The sequence below is a fragment of the Triticum urartu genome, chromosome 1, assembly GCF_003073215.2.
Source record: "Triticum urartu cultivar G1812 chromosome 1, Tu2.1, whole genome shotgun sequence".
Taxonomy (NCBI): domain Eukaryota; kingdom Viridiplantae; phylum Streptophyta; class Magnoliopsida; order Poales; family Poaceae; genus Triticum; species Triticum urartu.
In genome coordinates, this window is record NC_053022.1 from 473184618 (window position 1) to 473206922 (window position 22305).

The following is a 22305-nucleotide window of genomic DNA, read 5'->3' on the forward strand; positions in this document are numbered from 1 at the left end:
AGGCGCATAGAAAGAGACGCCTGGACCAGGCTAAATCTGGCTGCCTGGGCTAATATTTTTTTTTTTTGCTGAGTGTACCAGGCTAATCACATATTCCCTTCGTTCGAAAATATTTTTCATTAAAATGGATAAAAATAGATGTATTTAGATTAAAAATACGTCTAGATACATCCTCTTGCATTCATTTTGATAACAAGTATTTTCCGAACGGAGAAAGTACGAGGGACAACCAGGCCAGGCAGGATTCGTTTTTACGAGGACATGAAGCAAACAACTCTCAGGCAGAATCCGGAGCATCCAGGTCAGGCATGCGGTGGCATGGAACTATGGAAGGAAGCCAAATACCCCCTAGGTCCCTTTGTCGGCCTGCATGGCTGGCATGGCTTCCCGGCAGGTGTATTCTGTGTAATCTATCTGCCGGTTCGGCTTTAGCGGCAGGTGGGAGGAGAGGAGCACGGACAAAAGAAGAGGTCGAAATAGAAATTGATGTAAGATGGAACTTTATGTCTTTCTTACGAGTAGTACTTACTGATGTTCACACATTTAAAAATTGTTAAAAATTTAAAAGAATAATGTAATTTAATTATTTAAATGTCTTCGCACATTTCGAAAATGTTAAAGTATTTTTTATTAAAACCAGATATTATTTTCAAAAATATTTGTTGAAAGAGTGAAAATTGGAAAGATGAAAAGAACAGAACAACATAATTAAGACAAAAAATAAAAAAGGGATTATAAAAGAGAATCAATATGTAAAATGGAAGACTTAATGAAAAGGAAAAGGGAGATAAAAGAAAATTAGTAAAAAAGGAAAACGGAAAACCGGAGCAAAATTCAGAAATAGACCAAAGACCGAACGACACAACCAACACTAACAAAACAGAGAAAACGCCGACAAGCTGCTCGTCAGTGCCTGCAGCGCTGCTTTGCGTCGATGGCGCTCACCTGCCTGCTTCTTGGGCCGGCCCAAAAAGTTCCTGGCTCGCTATTCACTAGTCGTGGTTGACCGGTCAAGTGTTGACTTATTAAAAGAGGCAAAAATCAAAAAATATCACGAATTCAAAAAAATTCATGGATTTGAAAAAGAATCGAAAATTCAAAATGTTCACGGATATAGAAAATTACGTGTACTTAAAACTCATGGATTTGCAAAAAAAATTAAGGATTTTGCTGAAAAAGTACGTGAATTTGAAATATGTCCATTAAATTGAAAAGGTTCCATTGATTTTGAAAAAAGAAGTTCAGAGATTTGAAAAAAAAATCATTGATTTTGAAAGATATTGAACTTTGAGGAAAAAGTTTTGGATTTGAATTTTTTATCGAATTTGAAAAAAAACATTAATTTGAAAAGTTCCAAATTTGAGAAAAAGCTTCAAATTTGCATAAAATCCATGCATTTTAAAAATAAGGAAAAATAAGAAGGAACAAGAAAAAAGAAAAAAAAAAGAAATAAGAACCGTCCGAAAACCGACCAGCGAACCGGGAAAAACAGTTTGGAAGCTTCCCAAAACCACCGGGAGCTTTCACGGATTGAAGAAAGAAGAAATGGAAGAAAAGAAGTAATTTGGCACAAACGTTAAGTCCTCGTCGGTCAATGTCATTCCCTAAGAACGAAGAGGTCTTGAAATCAAATCGCCATGCCCGTAACCTTTTTTGAAGTTTAGCAGGAAAGGAAAAGATGGTAAATGGGCCGAGCCAACACAGAGGGGTGTGTGCTCCCGTTTGCGAATAACAAAGTAATAGGCATTGAGGGTGCCGAATAGGACTTCGCGAAAACGCCGCCCTTCCTGCGCTACAAACTGGGCGGGCACATCCGTGCACTTGTGGGCCATTCCTCGCTATTGCCGCCAGCATTGAGCGCCATTTAACATGTTGCCTTCTGGACTTGCAAAATCAATATCTCGCTTATAATGAGTAGATCTGCAGTCTCGCTTGAAGCTTTTCCCCCGATCTGTAGCGACTGGGCAGGCCCATTTTCTTCTCTGCGTCGAGGGAGCGAAGTGACTTCTCCTGGTTGAGGTTTGATCCCTTTTTTAGTATTTCTTTTGGTTTTATATGTTTCTTCGTTCGTTTTCTATGTTTTTCTAGTTTTCTTTCTTTCTTTCACAGTTTCAATGGTTTTCTTTTCTTTCATTTTTCTTCCTTTTTCTCTTTGTATATGTCGGTTTCACTGTTGTTTTTTCAATTTTCTTTGTTTCTTTCTTGGTTTTCATCAGCTTTTTTGTTTTTCTTCATTTCTTTCTCAGATTTCTCGGTTTTTCCTTCTCTTGCATTGATTTTTGTTTATTTTTGTTTTTATTGGTTCGTTTGGTTTTCTTTGTTTCTTCACCCTTTTATCGATTTACGTTTTATTAAACACATGCCAAAATTTTCTCATACGCATTCAAAAAATGTCGCATACATTAGAAACATTTTTTATTTACACGTTAACATTTTGAAATACATTTTTTAAAGGTATACATTCTTTATCTACGCATACCAATAGAAACTGAACATTTGCCTAAAAGAAAGAAAAAGAAAAAAGGAACTGAACATTGTGCTTGCTGTTGAGAAGCATTGTTGATGGTGTTTCCTTTGAATATGCTTAGTGGGGTGTTATGAAAGGCCACGTATTCCATGCACAAAGCAGTATGAGTTGTGTGTTTGCATTTATAACTATACTGCTTACGAGAATTTCCCTTCTCTCGTTCCATGCTGAATACATTTTGGGATGATAAAGTAGGAACTTAGGTATGTGATGCTCAATTTTGTAGATGCATTTGCTTATATATAAGTCAGATGCTCATAAACATTGACATGCCTATCCATTCACAAAGTTCGCAAGGCAACCCTGCAGCAAAGACCATACTCATATCCATTTCTTGATAAATTCTTCTAGTTCCAGAATCCAGTTTGGGAGTACTCTACGATTGGTTTATTTGGTCACATCGAGAATGTATGCACATGTATGCTACCTTCATGTTGGTATATAGGGAGCTTTAAGTAGCATGCGGTAAGAGAAGTTTCGCATTACAAATTTTTGCGTGATTTCCTTGAAGAAATCTGTATGCCGCTTTCGCACAACTTAATAAACTTCTTGTATGTACTCTAGATGTATAAAATTTGAGAATGGCACGACGCTGGATTTCAACTTTTTTATAGTATAAACTTCTTGGTTATGCTTCGAACTTAACAAAAACTTGTCATCTGTCACAAAAACAAGTTGGACTTTGATGAACCTGTGCGTGCTAGCGCAATTAGTTTCCTATAAGTAGATTATGTATCTGGTTGGGCCTTGATGGATTTTGTTGGCCGAAACATTGCCCCACCAGCAGCAGAACTGATGGCGATTTGGAAGGGACTGGTGCAAGTTGGGGAGGCCTGGTCCAAAACACTGTTGTAATGGTCCCTGGCTTCATCTGCAGCACTGTAGTAGAGTGAAGCCGACCGTTGAATCAGATTTGCCGGCGAGGAGCGGCTGGCTACCATTCGTCCTGAGAATAGTTTTCCGAAGCAATCTCCTAGAAATAGCAGGTGCGCAGTTTCTGTTTAGAGGCTTGAAATTCATAGTAACACTTTGCTAGAACAGTAATAATTCAGGCTAGAGCTGGAGTGAAAGCTCACAGGCGCGGACATGTGGGCACTGCGATCTGGTGCGTGGTCCAGTCATAATTCCCCTTCAGATCTTTGCAAGAAATGAGATTTCTACTATGCCATAGCTAGCCATCTGTTAACGGGGCCACTGGAGTTGATGAGCACCAGGAGATATTTAGCGACTTGCAACCAACGGACGAATACCTCTTTGTTAATTTCCACCTTTTAACCTCACCCACACATGGGCAGGATGATTGCAGTATATTCTACTTACCTTTGCTATTTCTGTGCTAGTTTATTTCGTCCACAGCTAGTTATACTTTCGTTTGCTTAAATCTGTTGGCTGGGCAACTGAGGTTGCTGCCAGGCCACCCGAGTTCGAGTCCCGACTCGGACGCACGGTGCTCGCGGAGTTTCTCCTATAAAAAAAATGCCAACAAGAATTAGCCCTTGGATTGGTCTCATTTTTTATTTATTTTAAAATCTGTGGGAGCCGCCCGGCCCATAACCATGTTGTCTTACACAAATTTTAATTTGAAACGGATCGTTTTACACAAATTATTTCTCTATAGTATCCATCTTACAAGCTACCCTCTCTGTAAAGAAATGTAAAAGTGTTTACCCTAATGCAGTGATTTAAACACTTGATATTTTGTACGGAGGACCTTATATTTAGGAATGGAGGTAGTAAGTACTTATAGTCATAGAACCAAGAATCTTGATCACTTTCAGATTAAAAAAAAGTACGTAAAATGTGGAATGACAGTATGCCAGCTCTGTTATGGAAAACTTTGTCAAGGGTAGGGGAGCAAGAGAAGGCGCCACTTCTTCTTTCTTTTTCTTTTTTTTTATGGTAAAGAGAAGGCGCCACTTTGTAACTGGTAGGAGCAGGTTATTTTTGCTCGTGCGTGTTCCCCACTGCCACTGGGTGTGTGTGTGGTTGCGTGCATGTGCCCATTATTGGGCCTTCCTCTAGCACGCACCCAGGTGCAGCTCCCCCAGTCTCAACCGGCGCCTAGAATAATTGGATGGTCCTACATTTTCCGTTGCGAAATTGTAGGTAGTGCCTCTGAACACGTGACACATCCGTGTCGTGCGCGGTCTTGCAAGGCATACCGGCCATGTCTCTTTCTACGGGAGCGGATACGTACTCAAAATGCCGAGTTACACGTCGACGACACTCTACTTCTGGTAATACATACTACGTGTTGAACGGTTGCAGTTGGAGCTGGAAGAGCGGTCGGCCCCCAACGGTGATGCAGGGCTGGCCTGGCTACCTGCTGCTGATTCCAACGAGTCAGTGGTGGCGGTCGGTCGCCAACGGTGATGCAACGCCGGCCGGTCGGCAGCTGCTCGTCAGCCGGTCTGCAGCCCGGCCCGGTTGGTCTGCTGTGACGGAGCTTATTAGCCCCGCGGGCCAGCGCAGTGTGGCGATAACGATGCCCCTCCGGCTGTGGCTGGGGCATCCCGTCCCATGACGTCGCCTCAGCGAGATCAGTTGTTGCCGGGTTCCTATCTAACTCAACTCAGCAGCTCATCTTGACCAGTCTATGGCTTCCCAGCAGCAGCAGCTTAGAGCAACTCTAACGGGATGATTCATTTCGCCCACGGGCTTCCGTTTGAATCGGCGTGAACACAAAAGTCGGCCCAATGCGTCAATCCAAACGGACGCGTGTCCGCTTTTCGTCCGCTACGACCCATTTTCGTTCTTTTTTTTTGAGCCGGATTTACGTCGGCGCGGACACGATACGGACGCGCTCGCCTTCTCCCCCTATCCCGATGGTCGGTGGCACATTGACCATCCTCTCCCATGCCAACAAGCCCTCGTTAGCCTCCTTCATCGCCACCGTCGCCGCCCACACCGACCATTTATCCCATGGCTCTGCCAGCTGCCTGCGCCACAACATCTCTGCTGCTACGTCGCCACCTCCCACGTCGCCCGCCACCGTCGTCTTGCCTTCGGGAAACGAAAGCTAACCACCCTCGCTCCCATCGACACAGCCGTGACCGCGACCAAGAAGCTTCCTCGCCGCCCCGTCCAAATCCTCACCAGCACGCTCGTCGGACGTCGGCATGCTCATCAGACGCCGCCAGGGCAGATAGCTGGTCCGAGGACGACGCGAGTCCCTTCGCCGACCGTCTCCTTCGTCGACGCCTGCAAACTGTTCGACAGTTTGCCAAGATACAAAATGGACTCCGCCGACGAGTTTTTTTTCCACAGTTTTCTTTGCAACTCTGACGATTCCTCGTCCGATGATGAGGAGGAGAACTTGGCTGCCGTGTTGGTCCATCACCACCTCAATAGCCAGCGCCCGTCGTTCCGTGGCACCTTCCGGCGTTGAATCGCAACCGGGAGAGTGGACATTTCCTTCTTTGGAAGGACTACTTTGACACAACAAACCCGTTGTTCAAACATTAGAAATTCCGCCGCCGTTTTCGTATGAGTAGTCATCTTTTCAACCGTATTAGAGAGGGAGTGGTCGACTATAATGACTATTTCGAGTGCAAAGAGGATGTCGTTGAAAAAATTTGTTTCTCCTCTTATAAAAAATGCACTGCCGCCATCCGAATGCTTGCATACGGAGTGCCCAGTGAACTCTTTGATGAGTACGTCCGTATGAGCGAGTCTACATGCCTAGACTCCATGTATAAGTTCTGCAAGGCTGTTATTGCTGTGTTTGGCCCTGAGTATTTGAGAGAGCCGACTCCTGAAGATACAACCCATTTGTTGGCGATGAATGCCAGCAGGGGCTTCCCAGGGATGCTTAGCAGTATAGATTACATGCACTGGGAGTGGAAGAACTACCCTTCTGCTTGACAAGGGGAGTATAAGGGCCATGTCAGGGCATGCACTGTCATACTTGAGGCCGTTGCATCTCCATATTCTGGATCTGACACTCTTTCTTTGGCATGGCTGGATCACACAATGATATCAACGTGCTTCAGCGCTCACCGGTGTTTGTTAGGCTTGCCGAAGGCAACAGCCCACCGGTGAACTTTACTACCAACGGCCACAACTACGACAAAGGGTACTACCTGGATGACAGTATCTATCCCCAGTGGACCACTATTGTGAAGACAATCCCCAACCCTGTCGGAGAGAAGAGGAAAAGATTTACACAAAAGCAAGAGAGTGCTAGGAAGGACGTCGAGCGTGCCTTTGGTGTTTTGTAATCTCGATGGGGCATCGTTCGGTATCCTGGTAATACTTGGAGCACGCAGAAACTATCGGAGGTGATGACTGCTTGTGTTATCATGCACAATATGATTGTAGAAGATGAGCGCCCGGAACGTTTGTACGATCAAGTGTTTCAGTTTCAGGGTGAGAATGTTGTGCGTGAGCATGAAGGAACGGCAACGTTTGAACAGTTCACCCAATTTCATCGTGACATGCGTGGTTAGAAAACCCATATGCAACCATAAAATAATTTGGTTGAGCATATGTGGGCTTATGTTGGCAATCAATAGATATATCTTTTTTTATTCGACTTGCAAAACTATGTGAGACATTTTTTCTTTTATTCGGCTTGTAAAACTGTGCTATTTTATTCCGTTGAAACTATGTTATTTATTTGGTCCTCGACTATATGTATGAATGCAAAAGTTGTATGTGAAAACAATGCAAAAAAATGAGGTATTTATTGGAAAAAGGACGGCGAGCCGGTCAAACCGGCACATATGGATCGACGTGTTGGACGGCCGATCTAAACCGACAAAAAAGAAAAAGAAAAAACGCGCGTTAGAGTTGCTCTTGCATGCACTGAGCAAAACTAGCATCGCCCAATTCAAGGCATTTCTCGTGGGTCTCCTGCTGCCATGGCTGCACGCACGAGAGCATCCAGGATTTGTGATGTCTGGTGGGGGTTAAACTACTCTTGGCCCCCTGCCGGGAAACTGCACCTGCCGCGCCCGGTCATTACGTTCACCAACAATTCCGTCTGCCACCACCGTTGCCTACGGTGGTCGGTTCGGGAGCGCATTTGTTTACTGCCCTTGGCATCGATGTGGTCAAGTGCCAATTAGTACGCCAGAAACCAGACTGAGCTTTCGCTCGCTCCGAGTGCGGGGTTAGCTCGACCTACTTAACTTAGGGCCGATGATCATCCTCCTCCTACCAGTAGGCTCTTTCTACCGAATCTAGCGATGGATGCTCGCGCCTTTCCCTTCATTTTGGAAAACGGAGCGAGTGGCCACCCCCACCCTTTTTTATACGCGAGAGCGTGCCCAGCTGAAGTAGACCGGCGAAAAGATCAGCGATTGTGCGCCAAAAGCATTGCCGCAGCTTCTTTAAGCAGACGAACAAGCTACTACTACCACTCCTAGTAGTGCATAAATGAACATGCTCGTCGAATTTTGGTAACGCCGGCTGATAAGTGGCCCCGAACCAACGGATCCCAGTGATCCTGAGTGTACTTGTGTGCAGTGAGTGGTGCACGCTGACGCGGAGTCTTAATATGCTGCTAACTCGTGTGTTTAATTTTATTTAATCTAGTAATTTTTTCAAAGGAACCGGTTGGAATTCTGATCGCCGCCGGTGCATCTTTTCGCTGCTTTCGCAGTATCGGGGGCAGCAAATCTCTCTCCGTGGGTGCGGGTGGTCCGGGCGCGGGAAAGGAGGACGGAATCTCGAATCGCCGGGCGCAGGCACGCAGACGCAGCGGCCCTCTCCGCCTCCAGTCCGCAGTCCGGTAGCCCCCCGGCGGCTCAATCATACGCCCAGTTGCAGCGCGCGCCCCAGGAATCGGAATACCGGTGCGCGCAAAAGGGGCCCCCGGAGAGGGACGCCGACACACGATGCGGCCGGCCCCTCCCCCTCGACCTTCCTTCCGGAAAGGCGAAAGCGGCCGGGCGTGGAACTGTCGATGCGGCCACGGACGCCAGCTCCGGCCAATGGCAGCCCGGCAACGCCGAGCACACTCACCGCCACTCCGGTGCTCCGCCGTATTGTATGCTCCCCAGGGACAGAGGAAAAGGGGGGAGGAGGCGGGCAAAGCCAAAGCAAAGGAAAGGCCGCGCCCACCTTGCTTGCGTCGGATTGCATGCATCTTCCCGCCGCCCACTTGCGCTGCAAGTTGCACTCTTGTGTGGCAACTGTCCTACTAGAGTGATTCCATGGGCCGGAGCCGATGCTCGCTATAGCTAGCTAGCTAGGCTGCACTGTACCGTGCCACGGTGGTGGTGCTGTAATGAGCATCGCGACAGTGACGGTGTAGTATAGGGCCAGAAATATTCATATTTTCACGTTTCGAAAAATTCTGCAAAAATTACAGATACACATGGAGGCATGGTGTAAATGCGTGTAGATTTTCAAGACGGAATACGCTGAAATGAGGGCTGTGTAAAAGGAAAAACAAATCTGGGGCTTTTGAGCACATGGTACTATTCATCCTCAAAGCCCGTGAATTTGTTTTCTTTTTGGTACAAATCACATTTCAAGATATTTCATCTTGAAATTTTAAGCGCATATACATTTCATCCTTGTATTCTTGCATATATTTTTTAGACTTTTTTTAAACAAGGAAGTTTGAATATTGCATTGTTCAAAAAAAAAAGTTCTCCACGGAGCCCCGTCACTAACACGCCCCGCTCATTAGTTTTGTGGTATGCGAGCTACATAAAACCGGCTCCCGTAGAAAGAAGACATCCGACGACCATTAGAAGTAGAGAGGGGCTAAATACTAATAATGGTTGATGCGACGGGAGTGACATATTATATCTGCTAGAGCCGAGTCAGAAGCAACAAAACCAATGAAACAAGCAACTAATCCCACATTAGAAGTCAACATTGCTTGTAAATCTTAGTGACGGAGCCAGGAATCATGAAGGGGGCAATTTTTCCAGGAATTAGAAGGGTATCTTTGCACAATTTACCCCAGGGAGGGGGAGGGGGGCATTGGCCCCCTGGCCCCGTCTCTGGTAAATCTCTTATATGTATGTATGGATGTCTACAACAAAAGTTGATGTAGATGCCGAGGTGTCAACCTTCTTTTCGATGAAGCGGGGGCTTACTTGTGCTCCTCCTTCGTTCAGGGCATGCTTTTCTTGTGCTCTTGGTACGAGCGCGTCCGCCGTTGCTGCCCATCCTGTAGCAGGAGCGCTTGACCGCCAGGTCACATAAGTTGATGTAGATGTCAGGGCTCGTTACTGGTAAATCTCTAATATGTATGGCCATGTGCATAAGTTGATGCAGATGCCGGGGTTCCAACCTCCTTTTCGAAAGAAAAAACCGTGTCTCACCATGCCCGAATGTTATCGACGCCGACTCCTACTCCACGGAGAAGAAGAGACGTACACATTCCGCGAAAAAGAAGAAGAAACGTAGACAGGAGAGCTTGCTCGGGTGAGAACATTCTTGCTCTTGTGCATCGCCGATGACGAGGAGATGCCGCGGCCACTGAAATGAAGCGCCGGAAGGGCGTGCGTGCGCCACCGGTGGGCCTTTCCAAGTGGATCCGCGGGAATGTCTGCTCCTGTGCGAAAACGAAATGGATCCGATCCGGATTCCGAGCAACTTTTTGCGTTCCTTGCGATGATCGGTGCGTCTCCGTGGACTTCCGGCACGGAGGAGGACGAGGCGATCTCCGCTCTGTTGCGCCCTGCTGCTGCTCCTGGCCCCCTTTGGGTTGGGTGGCTCACGCACCGCGCGCCAGCCACACCACCGTCAGCATCGGTCGCAACCTCCGTCTCAGCCAAGCTAAACCGGCGGCAACGAGCCCTTCTCCTCCTCCGATTGGCCGAGGAGGAATCACTTGTCGAGGGCCGAGCACGGGCGTTGTTTAGTCCCGATCTCTGACACGACCAAGTCTCAGCCAAGCTACTACTAGCACGCACGATGGAATGCTTCCAACTTGAAATTTCCAGCCGGAGAGGAGCCAATAAACATGGAGAGTCGTAGTACGATATTGATCCGCCTCAGGCCTCGCTCCCTCAAAAACGACAGGGAACAGCACAAGAAAACCACGGTAATCATAATCATAATCGTAATCATAACCATTAATTAATATAGCAGGGGTCAATGAGAGGGTGACCAATGCTAACACACCCAAATCGAAAGATCAACACCATACGGTATGCTGCTGCTACCCAAATACGTACTCTACTGCATGCATGACACTAATAACGGACCAAATACATCAAAAGTACAGTAAATAAAAAAAGAAAAACTCGGCACTACGGTACTCCTGTGCTAGTGTGCTTCCCATGGCTCGGGAGTAGCAAATAATAGAGAGGAATATTGCTAATTATTTCACCGTGGTCGTGGTGTTATGTACACGGAGGCCAAACGCGGAAGAAATGCCGTCTCCATCCTGCTCTCATGCTCCCTCTCCGTCCGTCCGTCCGTCCGTCCAGTGTGCTCCTGCGTGGATGATCTCTGCTGGCTGGCTGGGACCAAGAGCACGTGCGACGCTGGGTGGCTCTCCTTCCTCGTGCACGCCCGAGGACGACGCAGCTTTCTCCGACGGCGGCTGGGCTGCGGCTGCTCCAAGGAACAGTGGTCAACCGAGAGGCTGGAGCTGGCCGCATTGATGCATCTGCATCAGAGCAGAGTCGCCGTGGTAGCCGTTATTGCTGGCCTCCAGCTTCACGCTGCCGTAGAGGTGGGCCGGCATGAAGTGGTGGTGCCCGCCCAGAGGCGGCGGCGGCTTGCTGTCGGCGAGCGCGCCGAACTGCTCCGGGGCGGAGGAGGTGGCGGTGAGCGCGGAGGGCGGCGAGGGCGAGGGGTTGGTGTTGCTGGCGTGGTCGTCGTCGGGAATGTTGACGGTGGTGATGTCGTGGATGCTGGAGCGGCGCTTGTCCTTGCCGCCGGAGTTGAGCCGGATGAAGTACTTCTGCGCGTGGCTGGCCACCTGCGTCGGCGTCCGGCTCGTCACGTAGTTGCGCGAGATGTTCCGCCAGTCCCCGCGCCCGTACTTCTTCAGGCCCATCAAGAAGAGCCTGCGGTGAACAGAACGAGATTCAAGGCTGTGTGGTGTACATGTGTGGGTGTGGGTTAGGCAATCGAGATTCAGGGCTTACTTGTGCTCCTCCTCCGTCCAGGGCACGCCCTTCTTGCGCTCCTGGTCCGCGCCGCGCCCGCGCTTGCCGTTGCCGCCCGCCGCCATGTAGCAGGAGCGCTTGAACGCCAGGTCGCCGCCGCCGTCCCAGTCGAGGGTGAACCCGGAGGCCGGGGCGTTGGCGTTGTAGTGGGGGAAGGGGACGAGGCCGGCCTCGATGAAGCAGACGTCGTTCTCGAGGTCGTCGTACTGCCGCATGACGTCGGCCACCGTCTTGCCGGGCAGCAGCGCCGCCACCCGCTCCCACCGGTCCGGCGCGTCCCCGTCGACCCGCGCGAGCGCCTCCTCGAACTGCTTGTTCTCCGCCGGCGACCACGCCCCGCCGCCGACGCCGCCGGTGCCCCGCTGGTCCTGCAGGAACCAGCCGCCCGCTTGGCCGGCGAAGTAGGGCGCCGGCGGCACCGGCAGCACCTCCATCCACGACTCCTGCTTCATCATCTCCCTCTCTCTCTCTCTCTCTCTCTCTCTCTCTCTCTCAGCCGACCAAGATTCCGCCCACCGTTGTCAGGCAAACCCACGGGAGGAGCGGAGGAGAAGAGAAGAGAAGAGAGGGGGAGTGGCAGTGGCAGGGGAGGCGGTATTTATGCGGTGGCGGCGGTATCGATCCGGGGCCGGCAGATGCCGAAGTGGGTCGAGGGAGGCAGAGAGGAGATGATTCGGCCTCCACCGCGGGAGGGGAGGGGAGGGGGGCGCGCTTAAAGAAGGAAGAGGCTCGGTGATTGGGCCTTGGTGGAGTTTGCGGTCTCTCGACCAAACAAAAGCCTCCTGATCTCCCACCCCCCCTCGCCCCTCGCTTTCTGTGTCCGCGACCGCGAGCGAGCGAGCTTCGGGGAGAGGGAGAGACAGAGGGCGCAGAGAGAGGCAGAGAGGAGGAGGAGGAGGAGGAGGCGGGTGCTTCGGCCGCGTGCTGTGCTGTGCTGTGCTGTGCGGGTGCAGGCGACGTCGCCTTTCTTTATTGGCCGTTGCTTGCCGCTTTTCCCAAGGCTGGGGCTGGAGCTGGAGCTCGACTCGTCTCGTCCTAGCGGTAGCAGCGGCATTTATTATTCCGCGCTCCGCTTGTCCGGAAACGCACTTTCTTCCATTTAGGGTAGGTCCACGCCCCTCGTTTCTGTGGCGCTCAACAAACTCATTTTTTTTTGCGACGGTGAGAAACCGTTTCCCTCCCTCCCAGTAACAATTCCTCGTGTTTTCCACACATCCTCACTTCCTCTCTCGTTTCTTCACTCTTTTCTTCTTCCTGGTGGCGCCTTCCACTGTTGCTGGTTTTGTACCGTGTTGGTATTCATGTGGACCGTGGGTGAGAAACTCATTACGTTGATTTTTTTAACACGGTACAGACGCAAGCACTCATGTACACGCGTATACACTCATCCCGATAAACGCACACACGCACATCCTATCTATACGAGCGCATTCGAAAGACTGAGCCAGCATATCACTTTGAAATGTACACAGTAGTCGATTGAAACGTATCCTCCCACTGAATGCGCATCGCCGAAAATTCTGAAATAAATTCAAAAATAAATGCAAGTATCATGATTTGAATTCTAAGGAACTTGAGATATCACGGTCTCTTTAGCCATCTAATTATAGGTTGGTCCGCCACATTGACCATCTTTGTTGATATCCGAATTCGCTCGTCAGCGTCACGTATGCTCTGGGTATCTTTGTAGCCCATAATAAACGTGATAACCAAGCGTGGATCGTTTTGGTTCGAACATCGGAATCACGTTCCGATTTAAAAAATTGGCGTTGCTGTCTCCAATCAAGGCAACGTGGCTCACCCTTGATTAGGTAGCTAAACCTGTCACTGTATATCGCGTCAATTTCATTTTAGGCAGATCCAAGCGAGAGCTTCTATAAAAGCTATATATACTTTGAACCCGCAAAAGGAAAAACAATATACTTTGTCTTTAAGCTGAAGTATTTGCTACGTTTAGTTTTTGTCCCAACCTTCAAAACCAAACACGATTGCTGACCCTTCAAAATTGATATTGTGTTCCCTCTGCCAAAATACAACAGTGGACATGGATGCACATGACCGATTTGAGAAAAAGAAAAGTCAAATGTTTCTGATTTTTTTTGAAAACAAACATGATCTAGCGTTATGCGTGTGTGTAAAGTATCACAACGGCTGCAAACAAGGCTCTGTAGAAGCCATCCCCCTTCCTCTCTCTCGCGACCGCGTCGCCCCCCGCGGGCGGCCGGCCGCGCACCTTTCTCTCCTGTCTCTTGCCCCTCTCTGCCCCTCATCCCCGCCGCCGTCGTTGGCGCCCGCGGTCGGCCTGGCCCTGGGGTCGCTGGTGGCGGCAGCCCTCCTGCACTTCCCCTCTTGGTGGCTCGGGCGCGGGGCAGAGTTGCACCGGGGGGTGCTCCTAGGCGGCGGCGGCCCAGCTGGCGGCGGGGTTCCTTGTCGCAGAGCGGGCGGGCGGCTGGGCGGCGGCGCCGTCGTTGGCGGTGGGGTGGCGCTGTGGCTCGTCCTGGGGGCGGCGCTCGGCCCAGATCTAGGCCCTACGGGGCCCATCTGGACCTGGGCGGGCTGGCGGCGGGGCTGGTTGGCGGCATGATTCCTGGGATGCAGGGGAGCAGCGTTGCGTGAAGGGGGCTGGCGGCTCCGACGCCATCTTGCTGCAGCACGGCCGACGGGGCTTAGCGGGCCCGTTTCGGGTCTGGCCGGGCCAGGGGTGGCCTGGCATGCCCCGCTACCATGTCCGGTCGGCTACCGCGATAGTGCCGGAGGCACGTCTTCTCGCACGACGGCGGTGGAGGTGGTTCCCTTCCGCTCGGCCTTGGTGCTGCTGCTCTCGTCGCGTGGCGCTTCTCTCCGATCTTCTCGGTCTCGTGGTGCTGCTCGTAGTGAGACGGCGTGGGCGGCGGCGCAACCGCGGTGGCGCATTGGGTGGTTATTTGGTTTGTTGGCTCCTGATGGGCGGTGGTGTTTGGTGTGCGGGAGAAATCCTTGCCGGTTCGTCCCGCACCGATGCCGTGACACCGGCGGGTGCCATCATTCCTTCTTAAAGGGCGTCGGTGATAGCCATCCCCTACTTTCCTCCGCATACCAGGGGAAACTCTAGAACTTGTCCGGGCAGCAGCGTCGTCGGCGTCGCATACCTTCTTGGAGATGCTGTTTGGTATGCGGCACTCGGAGCCTTGGGCTGTGGTGGGGTGTTTTCGGAGGGCGCAGCGGTGGCGGGCCCTTCTGCGTTTTGTCGAGCTGCCGTTGTTGGCATTATGTTTCTTCTTCTTTTTTGTCTTTGGGCTTGTTGTGCTCCTCGCCCCAACTTTAGATGTATCTATGTTGGCTGGTTGCTTTGGAATACAAAGCGGGGGAAACCCTTTTTCGGTAAAGTATCACAATAAACTGATAAAGATATAATATAAAGGTTACTATTTACACTTTTTGTACATGCTATTTTGTCTTTTTGCCAGAATTTCCACATGATGCATTTTGTCACGAAACTTTTGTTTAGACGTGGAACTATTTGTTTTGTAAAACTATTTGCATTATTGGGTTATTTGCACAGTCATAGGGCCTCCAGTCGGACGAGATGCAGCCGCGCATTGGGCGCACGACCGGCACATCGAGGAAAACCTTCGGACGCCGCCTCATTTCTGTATCCAAACGGATAAAATTCAAACAAAACCGACATTTGTTTGGGGTTGTGCATTGGAGTTGGCCTAAATCATGTTTGCTATTAAAAATTCCAAAATATTTGATTTTTTTCAACAACAACAAAAACATCATCATCAATAACAACAAAGCCTTTAGTTCTAAACCCATCAGATCTCGCGACCAACTCATGTTCTGTCACATGGATAGCAAGCTTCCACGCAATCCTGTCCAGGGGAGTTCTTTAGTGATATTCTAGTCCTTCAAATCTGTCTTTAGGGACTCCTTGCATGTGAAGTTTGGTATGCTCCAACCTCTTTTGACATTATCAGCACGCTTAAGCCGTTCGCTATGCACTAGAGCTTCTGGAGAACTGCGTTGAATACGCCCAAGACATCTCAGAACATGTTGGACAAACTTCTTTACAATATGTGCTACCCAACTCTATCCCCCATATCATCAATTCAGATCCGATCCCTCCTTGTGGCCACCCATCCATCTCAACATGTGCATTTCCGCTACACCAACTGTTGAACTTGTCGCCTTTTAGTCAGCGAAAACTCAACACCATACAACATTGTGGGTCAAATCGTCGTCCTATAGAACCTGCCTGTTAGCTTTTGTGGCACTATCTTGTCACAAAGAATCCCAGAAACTCGATGCCACTTCATCCATCTGACTTTGATTCGATGGCTCACATGTTCATCGATATCACCATCTTTCTGCAGCATTGACCCCAAATATCGAAAGGTGTCCTTCTGAGGTACCACATGCCCATCAAATCTCACCTCCTCCTCCTCCTCATGCCCAGTAGTACCAAAACCGCACCTCATGCACTAGGTTTTAGTTCTACTAAGCTTAAAACCTTTTGACTCAAAGGTTTGTCTCCATAGCACTAACTTTGTATTAACCCATGTATGACTATCATTAACTATCACCACAACATTCGCAAAGAGCATACACCATGGGACATCCCCCATTTATATATATATCCCTTGTGACCTCATCGATGGCTGTCGGTTTTTTCCGCTAAGGGATGGCATGATATCCTTTACTGACGGGACATGACACTGGTGGGGCCACCACTAGTAGAAAACAGGGCTTTGGTTGAGGCCAGGATAAGGGCATTAATCCCGGTTCACTCACGAACCGGGACCAAAGGGTGCATCAGTCCCGGTTCGTGAGGCCAGGGCGCCGGCCGGGCCTCGCGGGCCATTGGTCCCGGTTCGTCTGACCCCTTTGGTCCCGTTTCTAGACACGAACCAGGACCAGTGGGCCTCGCTCCTGGCCTAGCTCCTTTAGTCCCGGTCTATGGCTGGAACTGGGACCAAATGTTGTCCTTTAGTCCCGGTTTTAACCACAAACCGAGACCAATTCAGATCCGATCCCTCCTTGTGGCCACCCATCCATCTCAACATGTGCATTTTCGATAGAGGCAAAGGTGTCCCATCTTTTGATGAGAAAGTAATTATCATTTCGGTGGAGTAGACTTTGAGGACCCGACTACGAACGTGCGAGGATGTCGCGCCTTAGCAATCGCTAAACCAACTCTCCGAGGTTATTGACCACGCCGGAGCATGATCAACCTGACCACGAGGGTCTATTTCCTGCAAGCAAACGAAGAACAAGCAAGAAACTGAGATTGCAATCTGGATATTGCGAATATAAGATGAAAACTTTATTGATCAAGGTGGGGTTATGTGACATCTTGGTCTGGTCGTTGAGCACAAACGAAGTACGCAAAGTTACAACTATGGCAAACTTTTAATCTAAACAAAACCCAAAGTCTAAACGGTGCCCTAAGGGTTGTATATTTGGAGGAAGAGGGGCGAATTTCGTGGCCCTTGGAGGAGGGGTCCAAAACCAACCCTAACTCTTGTTTCCCCACACATAAGAACTCTAAAAACAGCCTATAATCAAGTATTTCGAAATTACAAGGGCCTAGCCCAATAATAAGGTGACGCAGCACCTAGAATAGCCTCTGGCCGAAATTTATGACGTGGCATCTTGTATATTTCGTCCAAGGCTTCATGCACTCATTATGGTGGCTTCAAAGTCCTGTAATCATCACTTATAACTCCGTTCTTGTTCCCCTTGCGCATGCCATCATCTCCATGCTTGAACTTGCTCCAAGGTTCATCTTTCTTGTCCAAGCTAGGCCCTTCATTTGTAAGCAAAACAAATGTATCCAATTTAGGCATCATCATATTCTCACGAACATTAGAATCGTTACCAAGAAACGAAAGTACCTGGTAATTCAATTGGCGTGCGCGAGCTCTAGTAATTGGTCCAGTATGTATAGCAGCAGGGGCTGTGGGTGTAACAATGGTATTGATGTCGTCATCAGCCTCCCTTTCTTGAAATGAAGTCGTCCTCGACGGAAGCTCGTCTTTCTCACCCAAATAAGGCTTCAAATCTGCAATGTTAAAAGTGGGACTAACCCCAAAATCTGCAGGCAGCTCAAGTTTATGTGCATTATCATTTATTTTCTCTAACACCTTAAAAGGACCATCATCACATGGCATTACTTTGATTTGTGCAAAGTAGAAAATATATCCTTACACAAATGTAACCAAACAAGATCGCTAGGTGCAAACACAACATGTTTTCTACCTTTATCTTCAGCAAGTTTATATTTAGCATTCATACGCTCAATGTTTTCCTTAGTTAACTCATGCATTTTTAAGATTAATTCAGCACTTTTTTAGCATCAAAATTAACCTTCTCCGAAGATGGAAGAGGGAATAAATCAATAGGTGCATGAGGTAGGAAACCATACACAATTTCAAAAGGCACATCTTAGTAGTAGAATGCAACGAACGATTATAAGCAAATTCAATATGAGACAAGCATTCTTCTCACATTTTCTTGTTATTCTTCAAAACAGCCCTAAGCATAGTAGACAATGTTCTATTGACTACCGCAGTTTGTCCATTGGTTTGGGGGTGACATGTAGTACTAAAAAGCAGTTTAGTCCCCAACTTAGCCCATAAACATCTCCAAAAGTCGCTAAGAAATTTAGTATCACGATCTGAAACAATAGTATTTGGCACACCATGCACGCGAATAATTTCACGAAAGAACAAATCATCAACATTAGCAGCAGCATCGCTTTTTATGACATGGTATAAAGTGTGCCATTTTCGAGAATCTATCCACGACAACAAATATGCTATCCTTCCCCCTCTTTGTTCGAGGTAAACCCAAAACAAAGTCCATAGATATATCCTCCCATGGAACACAAGGTACAGACAAATGTATATATAAACCATGAGGATTGAGTCATGACTTAGCTTTTTGACATGTAGTGCAGCGAGCAACAAAGCGCTCAACATCCCATCTCATCTTTGGCCAAAAGAAATGTGTAGCAAGTACATCCTCCGTCTTCTTCACGCCAAAATATCTCATTAGTCCTCCTCCATGCGCCTCCTGCAAAAATAGAAGACGAACGGAGCTAGCTGGAATGCATAGCTTGTTAGCACGAAACACAAATCCATCATTAATGACGAACTTGTTCCATGTTCTCCCTTCTTTATAATTCAGTAATACATCTTTAAATCCAGCATCATGCACATATTGATCTTTGATGGTCTACAAACCAAATTTTTTAAAGTCAAGTTGTGAAAGCATAGTATAACGACGAGACAATGCATCAGCAATAACATTTTCTTTACCCTTCTTGTGTTTAATGACATAAGGGAAAGTCTCAATGAATTCAACCCCTTTAGCATGTATACTGTTCAATTTTGCTTGACTTTTAATATGTTTCAAAGATTCATGATCAGAATGTATAACAAATTCTTTAGGCCATAAATAATGTTGACATGTTTCTAAGGTCCGAACAAGAGCATATAATTATTTATCATAAGTAGAATAGTTCAAACTAGGCCCACTCAATTTTTCAGAAAAGTATGCAACAGGTTTGCCATCAGCATCACATTCAAGCTGAAAAGTCTTATTAAAATCTGGAAGTTGGAGTAAAGGAGAATGTGTCAACTTATCTTTCAATACCATGAAGGCTTCTTCCTGTGCGATACCCCAAACAAAAGGCACATCCTTCTTTGTAAGCTCATTGAGAGGTGCAGCAATGGTGCTTAAATCTCTCACAAAACGCCTATAGAAACCGGCGAGGCCAAGAAAACTCCACACTTGTGTGACCATTTTGGGCTGCGGCCAACTCTCAATAGCTTCAATCTTGGCATTATCAACTTCAATTCCCTGTGGAGTAACAACATAGCCAATAAAAGACACTCGATTGGTGCAAAAGGTGCACTTCCCAAGGTTACCAAACAAACGTGCATCACGTAGAGCAATAAAACAACACGTAAATGTTCCTCCAAAGATCTGCTATAAATCAGTATATCATCAAAATAGACTACCACAAATCGTCCAATGAAAGCACGTAAAACTTTGTTCATTAATCTCATGAAATTACTAGGTGCATTAGTTAACCCAAAAGGCATGACTAAGCACTCATATAATCCAAACTTAGTTTTAAATGTTGTTTTCCATTCATCTCCCAATTTCATACGAATTTGATGGTATCCACTACGCAAATCAACTTTGGAGAATATTGTGGAGCCACTCAATTCATCAAGCATATCATCTAGCCTAGAAATAGGATGACGATAACGAATAGTAATATTATTAATGCCTCTACAATCAACACACATACGCCATGTATCATCCTTTTTTGGCACTAGAATAATAGGAACAACACAAGGACTAAGGGATTCACGTATATAACCTTTGTCGAGCAGCTCCTGTACTTGACGCATAATCTCCTTCGTCTCCTCTGGATTGGTACAGTATGGTGCACGGTTAGGTAGCGATGCACCGGGAATTAAGTCAATCTGATGCTCAATCCCTCGAATAGGTGGTAATCCCAGTGGCACGTCTTGTGGAAAGACATCATCAAACTCCTGCAAAATATTAGTGACAGCAAGAGGCAAAGAGGAAGGCACGTCCTCGAATGAAAATAATGCCTCTTTGCACACAAAAGCATAGCAAACAGATTTGCTGAAATCTAGATAATCAATATCAGATTTGGTGGCAAGTAAACATCCATTTTTCAATTTAATTTCGGAAGCAACATGAGATGATGGTTTGTTATTAGGCTTCATTTATTGCTCAAATTCTTTTGCCACAATTTGATTTTCACTTTTATTTTGCTCATGTTTTGCTTTACTAGCTCGATTAATATCATCTTTCAAAATAGAATCAGGAGTCATAGAAAGCAAATTAATATGTTTATCCTTATGAACAAGAGTATACTGATTGTCTCTACCATGGTGTACATAATTTTTATCGAATTGTCATGTTTACCAAGTAATAAAGAACATGCTTGCATGGGTACCACATCACAATCAACATAATCAGCATATGCAGAGATACTAAAATGCAGATGAACAGTATGTGTTACCTTAACCTTGCCGCTGTTGTTGAACCATTGGATATAGTAAGAATGTGTATGTGGTCTTGTGGTGAGAGATATCTTCTCCACCATCTCCATGCTAGCCAAGTTGCTGCAGCTCCCTCCATCTATGATGACGCGAACAGAACGTTACTTCACAACTCCCTTTGTATGGAACAAATTATGCCTCTGGTTTTTGCTCAGCTTTTGTAACCTACACACTCAAAACACGTTGAACAACTAAACATTCATAGAACAACATTCATACCTGTCAGCATCTTCAGGAGCCATGTATTGCGTCTCATGATCAGAATCATCTCCACCGTGTTCTTCACTTGTAATAAGAGCCAAAGTCTCCTCATCATAGTCACTAGCGGACTCATACCCACCATCCTCAGTAACAATCATCACACACTTAGATGGGCATTCTCTCGCATAATGACCTCCACCCTTGCATCGACGACAAATAATATAATGTGTTTGCCCTATCGATGCCATGGATGAAGAAGAGGTCTGTGCAGAACCGGAAGGTGTACTCCTGGCAGATGGTGGCGATGGTGCCTGTTTTCTTGTATCTCGGTTGGAATTGGCGGCTAAAGTCAGTGGTGCTGCAGTAGGACGTGTGAGGTAGAGGATTCACACGGTGTCCATGATGAAGATCGGCCTGCAGAAAAGTTAGTTCGCTCCAATGCCTGTCGATCCTGCACTTCACGTTTAGCTTTGCAAGAAAGATGGAATAAATGAGTGATATTATTATACTCAAATTCTAGAATGGTCTGAATCTCTTTATTTAATCCATCCATAAAACATGCAAGCATAGCTTCATTATCCTCAACAATACCGGACCTAATCATTCCAGTTTGTAATTCCTGATAGTATTCTTCTACAAATTTTTTTCCTTGTCTTAAACGCTACAATTTTTGAAGTAATTCACGTTGATAATATGGTGGAACCCAACGAGTGTGCATAGCAGTTTTCAAAGCAGCCCAAGCAGCTGGAATAGGATATAATCTACAATGTTCAGACCACCAAACACATGCAAAACTAGTGAAAGCACAAACAGCAGCAGGAACACGTCTATCCTTAGGATGTTGTAAACATGTAAAACGTTGTTCAGTTTCTAACTCCCAAGTAAGATATATATCAGGAACATATCTACCCTCAAATGGTGGAATATTCAATTTTAGTTTAGGAAGATGGTCATGATCTCGTATCTCAGGTGGTGGTGCAGCCCTACCGTTGCGACGATATGCATGAGGGCGACTTGGTGGTGGTGCTGGTGGTTGCACGTAGTTCTGATTTTGATCAACCTCATCCTCGTAATGGTCCTCCACCTCTGCAATAGCAGCAGGAGCTATAGAAGCATCAACAGTAGGGACAACAGCACCAGAATTTTGACCAGGCTCAAGGGGAGCGCACAGTGCTCGTCCCACTTGATTTGGAAGGCGATGTTGTTGTTGTTGTTGTTGTTGTTGTTGTTGCTGCTGCTGCTACTGCTGTAGAGGTGCGACAGGTGCAGCGGGCGGTGGTTGTGGAAGACGCATGAGTACTTCATCGAACTTTGCGTCCAACTTGGTGTCAATTGTCTTCTCAACGTCATCAATCCTCTCTAGTGCCTTTCAGAAGGTGGCCACGACGTCTTCCACCTGTTGACT

At 47.3% G+C, this 22305-nt stretch overlaps 1 protein-coding gene across 1 annotated transcript; it reads right to left on the bottom strand.

Moving 5' to 3' along the window:
• Window positions 1–10542: 10542 nt before the first annotated feature.
• Window positions 10543–12573, bottom strand: LOC125520225 (transcription factor DIVARICATA-like). The gene is made up of 2 exons (XM_048685083.1): window positions 11590–12573; window positions 10543–11508 (listed from the first exon to the last, which is right to left on the bottom strand). Exons 1-2 carry the CDS (start codon window positions 12063–12065, stop codon window positions 11070–11072), a joined length of 915 nt encoding a protein of 304 aa, XP_048541040.1. The 5' UTR covers window positions 12066–12573; the 3' UTR covers window positions 10543–11069.
• Between the last annotated feature and the right edge of the window lie 9732 nt (window positions 12574–22305).